General features: G+C 30.9%; 1 protein-coding gene across 1 annotated transcript; it reads right to left on the bottom strand.

Moving 5' to 3' along the window:
- Positions 1 to 3,477: 3,477 nt before the first annotated feature.
- On the bottom strand, positions 3,478 to 6,767 carry LOC114760524 (alpha-galactosidase-like). The gene is made up of 15 exons (XM_028949781.1): positions 6,574 to 6,767; positions 6,252 to 6,310; positions 6,090 to 6,146; positions 5,942 to 5,976; positions 5,711 to 5,814; positions 5,542 to 5,617; positions 5,380 to 5,438; positions 5,216 to 5,281; positions 4,975 to 5,058; positions 4,798 to 4,862; positions 4,596 to 4,678; positions 4,395 to 4,485; positions 4,228 to 4,277; positions 3,706 to 3,846; positions 3,478 to 3,564 (listed from the first exon to the last, which is right to left on the bottom strand). Exons 1-15 carry the CDS (start codon positions 6,765 to 6,767, stop codon positions 3,478 to 3,480), a joined length of 1,251 nt encoding a protein of 416 aa, XP_028805614.1.
- Between the last annotated feature and the right edge of the window lie 220 nt (positions 6,768 to 6,987).

Here is a 6,987-nt window from a genome sequence, read left to right as displayed (position 1 = left end):
TTAGCCCATACCCATACAAAACCTATTTAAACCTGTTATAAACAGGCTACTCTTAAATGGGTGAGTTCACACTGGTTCTGGACTAACCCGTTTAAGTGATACCCTGTTTTTTTCCTACCGGACAATATTAATTATTAAAATATATAATATAAAAATAATATTAATTTAATTCTAAATGTAAAACCTAATTTGTAATGTAATTTATACTACAAAATTGGTCTTACATTTAGAATTGGAAAAGTAATAGCTAAGATGTAGGGTAACTCCTTATACGTATAACTATAAGCTTAAGTTTTGGGAATTTTAGGATTTCAATTAGTTTTAAAAAAAAACAATTTCTCCTACCTTTTTGCTGTCAATGATATGGAATAGGAAGGGGAATTAAACCAAGTAATATCAAAAGCACATTGAAATGAATGCCCACCATGTACATGTATCTTCTTAGTATGATACCCTTTTGCTTGAAACTATATTTTTCTCAATAAAGAATTTGGTTAATGTGAAAAATAAGTTGTGTTTTGGACTAAATTTATGAATCAAGTATGAATCGTTTATTATCTTTCTCTGTTTTTCTTTTTGGTTATTTGTACTGCTTACATTCTACTCTTAGCCTTTTCGTTATCTTTTGTTCTATTGCGGGAACTATAGCAACTATTTGAATATAATAAAACAAATGCATAGCTGATATGAATGATATTAGAAGGAAAATAAAGTCAAAAACATGTATAATATTAATCTAAACTTCTTGTCAATTGATTAATCACGTCATGATTTAGATTAAGATAAAGATAGTCTAGATGAAAGCCATTATTGACATTTTTTTTGTTTGTTTTCTCCATTACTAACTTCCAATGGACATTAAATCTATGATAATGTGATCAGTATATAATATAAAGCAATAAATAGGCAGGCACAAGCAGCCGATGCCTTTGCCTGCTACCCACCCATATAATACCCCAGCCCAACCCATTTAAATCCACCTGTTTTGGGCTCTTCATGGGCGCGTTTAAATGGGTAGGAAATGGTGAGTAATGGGCGAGTTATGTGGGTAGCGGGTGGCTTACTCACCCCTAGTTTTAAAGAGACCAGATTGCAATAAGAGAAAATGTGAGAAGATTATATTGTCTTTTGTAAGTTAGGGGGAAAAAAAGCAAGAGTTAGAACTTAATTTTCTGCACTTTCTTCTCTAAGCTCCTCTGTGTGCAACAAAATCTTGACAGCAAAGAAAAGAGAGTAGTTCTACATCTTCCCTGTCACCATTAGTAAAGCTAAAGCACCATCATCTTCATCGTTTTGGCCCTTTTTTTGCAATATTCTTATGTTTTTTGGGACTTAAGTATCATTTTCTCTATAAATTGCTTGGTTCACAAATTAAAATATAACATTAATTATATATATCTAGCCTAATAAATTATGCATTGCAATTGTCATCAATTACGAACTTCGTTCTCTGTCTCTTTTTATAAACTACAACTACCATCTCTCTCTTATCCCTAAATATAAGTAACATTAGCAAATTATCTTAAATTTTTGTAGCAAATTTTCTATTTTATCCTGATTAATTACTTATTTTAATATTCAATATATTTATTATCTTATTTCCTAAACTATCATCTCTCTCCATCACACATTTTCTCTCTTTTATAATTCTCTTTATTATAATATTTTTCTTGGTCTCTTTTTTATACTCTTTCCCCCATAAATAAAGGTATTTTGGAGAAAGAGCTTTCAATTTTTATCTATTTATTGTCTTTAACTAACTTTTTTATCTACGTAATGAAGTCTTATGTTGCTTATAAAAAGAGCCAGAGGGAGTAATTGATATAAGCTAGCTAACACTAGTACTTTTTGATACAATAACTCGCAGAAAGTCCCAAAACATTAATTAAATTGATTCGAATCCACTGTTTTATGCAGGTTTGACAAATATCATCTGTAAAAGAAAAAATTTAGCTTTTACTATAATAATCATTCTTCTAATTCTTTTGTCATTGTTTTAGTTTTGATTATTATAAAAAAAAAATATCCATATAAAATGTAAAAGCTCTAATAAGCGATGATACTTATAAATTCTAAAGAGACTTTATATAAAAAGCTTCATATCTAATTAAAGTATATTACGATTTACGAGAACTTTTTTTTTTACATTATAATATATATTATTTTGTGAATATACAAGATTTTTTCTAAAACAAAAGTTTAATTCTAAATATTTCAACTAAAACATTTTCACTTAATGACTTTCATTTGTCTTTCTATTCAGCTAAAAATTTTAAAAGATGTATCTATTATTTAATAAATTTTTTTTCAAATTTGATTTTTTATTAAAATCTTGATGGGGTAAGGAGCACTTAATATCTGAAAGGTTTTTTTTCCCTCTCATATACTCTGAAAGTTTTATTTTGTAACATTTCTATCTTGAACTGTTATCCATTGTTAATCTTAACCCTCATAGATACCGATCAAACCATATAAGTTAACGGTCAAACTTAACGGCAGATAATGGTCAAGGTATTTTTGGTATGAAAATAAACTTTCAGAGTATATAAGAGTCTAAAAAAAATTTCAGGTGCCAAGTAATCCTTCATATATACTTTCAGAGTATTTAATTACCTTATTTCAAATTTTGACCAAAATTCTAAGTACAATCCGCTCATAGAGCTTTACTGAATATGTCAGGGGTGTTACGACCAGTCACTATTGTCACTTCGATGGTGGTAAATAGTTATGATTAGTTATAACTAATTGTGAGTTTCATTATTGCGAGTGTCTAAGTCTTTGGTCTTATGTATATAAGATATAGTTTTTTTAACGAATTCTTTCCATTGTTTTTATTAATTATATATAATATCACTGCATTAGTCATCTCTTACATACTTACGCGCCTCTTTTTCCTATTTATATATTCTCTCATTCACAAATTTTTCTTGCATAAATAAAAATATTTTAAAAATAAAATACATTTCATATATTTATTGTCAAAACTAATTTTGATCAATGTTTTGATATACATAGTTCGATTATTTGTACTCGAGACTAAATGCCAGCAGAAGAGAAATCCTCGTGGCTGTTAACAGTTTCTATCTTTCACTCTATAGCTAATACTTGTATGATTGATTAATTAATTTTAGATTACACGGTTCAAAATTGTTACGCATGTATTCACCAGCGAATAACCATAAAAGCATATACACAAATTCATACGTATTTATATATAACATGAAAATTGAATAATGGAAAACCATTTGAAATCATCATTGTTGTTTATTGTATTAAAATCAATACAGCTCAATGGTGCAACAATACTAATAGTACCGATCAGAGACATCTAATAAATCTGTCTTATTCAATTATGTCTAAAGAGATTTTTTAATTGTAAAACAAATTACATATTTATTTTCTTATGCTCGAATGCTTGTATATTTTAGCTAACTTCTGCATCCCCTTCGTCGTCTTCTTCTTCATAAAGTTTGGAGCTTAATTAGAACTCAAAACAAACATCTTGGAAGCATGTGAATCCAGTTCAGCAGAAATCTGCCCCGAAACCGAAGCTTGTGTAGAATGCTGAATAATTCATATACAGCAAAATCAGAAAAGTTCTTTAATACAACTTGAGTCCTTGAATTGAAATAACAACAACAACAATAATAATAATAATTAACTTGAACTATGTGTGTGTGTGTGTGTGTATATGTAATTTCTCACCTCCCATAAATCTCTTGCATCTACAACTTTCTCTGATTCCAACCCTATGTCAGACCAATGGGCAGTTACAGTCGCTTTTGATGAACTTCTGTTCCATAGAACCACTGCTACTCTGTTATCACTAAGAGGACCCGCCCATACCTGTCAAATTTTTTTCTTTTTCAATGAGTAGTCTTCCAATCCAGAAAACTAACACCTGTGCTTCATAAATTAATTATATACATGCTTCTTCGGTCTTTAATGTAAGACTCAATTAACTAATTTGAGTAGATTAATAATATTAGTTAAATTAATTAATATGATTTTTTTTAAAGACACCTTAAGCATTTTTATTAATTTTCCTTCTTTTTCTCTTAATTATTGTTAAGAGAATACCAATAGGGTTAATTTGGAAAAAAAATTGATAAACTCGTAAAATAGTTCTTACATATAAAACTAATATTAACTCCTTAATTAGGTCATATATTAAGGATGGGAAGAGAGTGTGTGTATGGGATAAAGGTATGGGAAAGAAGATATTACCTCCAAACCATCTTCACTTTTCACCTTCTTCCCCTGAACTCCTAAGCTGTCTGCAATATCACAAGTTTTATGCATCAGAAGTTAGAGATTTCGGTATCTTGATGAAGAAAGGTACGTAGAGGGAAATGGTTGTTATATATGTCAGCGTGTGTGTATATGGGTCATGCCTTGGTTAACAGCAATAACTTCCTTGTTGGTTAGTAGTTCGTATGTTGTATTGTCCATTGCTCGAACATCACAACCAATCAACAAAGGGGCCTGCATATTTACATAGCACACTTTGCTTAATTAATTTAATTTCAACTATATATGTGTGTTAATGTTTAGTGTAAATATTTTGTGTTTGTTTTCTTATGGTGTATATGTACCTTAGCCAAAGCCCAAATGCTGTAATGAGAACGGTATTCTTCGGTGGTCATTCCTCCATTTCCAACTTCTAGCATGTCTGGATCTGTTTCCAATATTTTGAGGTGCATATAATGTAAACTCTTAATTACACATATTGCCTCTTAATTAACGAATTAGCTATAACAAAAAGTGATTAATTAACAAGTGAAGTTAGTTAATTACCATTCCATCCCCCAGGTCCAGCATAAGATGCCCATCTATCATTTGCATCTGCAATATTTGTCATGCTGGCAACAGAGTACTTCATATTATTAGCCATCCATCAATAGTAAAAAATTATTTCATTAATTCTAATCACACACACGCACACATAATCATTTCATAATGTTTGTTTCATACCTTTCCCATTTATCTTCAATATCTCCGGTTGTTCTCCAACTATTTCCTACATTTTTGGCCCAAAGTTCTGGGTCCTCTTGGCCCCTGCAAGTTCATAAACCAGCTTAATTATCATAGATAAATACATATTCTAACTCCTTAAACAGCAGGATACATACATGGCTCCATTGGAAATATGAAAGTCAGAAATCTAATTGATCTGTCAAAAGTATATGTAACCAATGTGAGAAAAAGGACTCACCATTCACACATGGAGAAGAAGATTGGCCTTCCAGAATTCAACAATGCTTCAGACATTTTAGGGTACCTGTATTTGTGCGTTTGTTCATACAATAAGTAATATCGCATCATAAATAATCTCTAATTTTTATATGGCAAGTAGAGAGACTTGAAGGCTAAAAATACCTCTCTTTTGGGTTTATATTGAGATTCTCGCAGTTATCGTACTTCAAGAAATCAACCCCCTGAGAAATATTTTTAAACATGCATGAGATCGATTGCTACAATTTTTTTAATAATGCTCTGAATGATTTTGAAGCATGTATGTATGATGTATCCATCTTATACCCAGGAAGCAAATGTTTTTGCATCTTGCTCTTCATGTCCCAGTGATCCAGGCATCTGCTTGCTGCACGTTTGATTTCTGCACAAAAATTATTCAAGAGATTATAAATTCCTTCATTAAATTAATTAATATTCGTATTGATTATGAACTTTAGGGTTCATATTTGGATACCCTGCATCAGAATAAACCCCAAGCTTCAATCCTTTGCTGTGGACGTAATCAGCAAGAGCCTTAATTCCTGATGGGAATTTTGATGCTTTTGGAACCATATTTCCCTGCCACAGTTTCAATTTTTAAAAAAATAAAGAAATGAATAAGGCAACTGATGGATATTTATTAGAATCACGAAAAGAAATAAAAACAAATTAAACAGCAGCGAAAAGAAAACAACTCATTATACACCTCAGAATCTCGATCAAGTTCAGCCCAGCAATCATCTAAAATCCAGGTAAAATAATGTGTAATTATTAAAAATTGAAAAATAATATATTTTTAAAAAAATGTATTTAGTGCAACTGAATTCATAGGTAAGCAAACTATATCTACTTACCCAAATTGATATATTGATACCCTAAGGCAGCAAGGCTCGTTGATACCATTGCATCAGCTGTATAATTCAAAGAAGAAAAACATATCAATAATTACGAGATTAATATCAAAGACTATAAATTATTTTAATCTCGACTAACATATATTTACATGAAGAATTTACCTGTTTCTCGAATCATCTCCTCGTTAATGTCACACTGAAAATGATTCCAACTATTCCATCTGATGACACCAATATAATGCGTTATATTATACACATAATCTTTGATTATTCAAACTAATTTCTAACATGAAATAGCCATGAGATCATTAAAAATGGTGCATGTACACAAATAATGAAAAGTGGGGTTACTAATTAATGAAGTGTAAAAAAATGAGTTAGACTATTCATTTCTCATAAATACATGCTTTACTAGAAGAGTTTAGATTATGAATAAATATTACGTGTATACAAACAATAAAAGAGGAGTTACTAAGTAACTTACCCCATGGGAGGAGTGAGACCAAGTCCATTTTCAACAAGCTGTCTTCTGAGCTTGTGGTGTTGTGGGGATAAGTCTCTGTTAGTGTTCAGCAAATTACGAGCAGCAGCAGAAGAAGAAGCATTCAATATCAGAAACATGAAGCACAAGGCAAGCCCTGTGAGAATCCTCCTTGCAGAAACTTGAAGAAGTGCCATTTTGTGTACAAGAGATCGACTCAAACACCTCAAGGTAATGATGAAGTACTTCAAGAAGAAGAATTCACACAAAAGATTGAGAGTGATCGATGAAGGAAGGAAAAGGATGTGAGGGATATTTATAAACAAGTTTTTGAATGAGAAGGTCGTATGGTTTTTTGTGTTTTCCAAAAGGATGGGCCATTTAGTTAGACAGTTGGTATGGCCCTACCTATGCCTA

This window comes from Neltuma alba, unplaced genomic scaffold, assembly GCF_004799145.2.
Source record: "Neltuma alba isolate B1F8T4 unplaced genomic scaffold, ASM479914v2 tig00010984_pilon, whole genome shotgun sequence".
In the NCBI taxonomy this organism is placed as follows: domain Eukaryota; kingdom Viridiplantae; phylum Streptophyta; class Magnoliopsida; order Fabales; family Fabaceae; genus Neltuma; species Neltuma alba.
The sequence above is the reverse complement of the archived record's forward strand: the minus strand, read 5'-3'. Positions and strand labels throughout refer to the sequence as shown.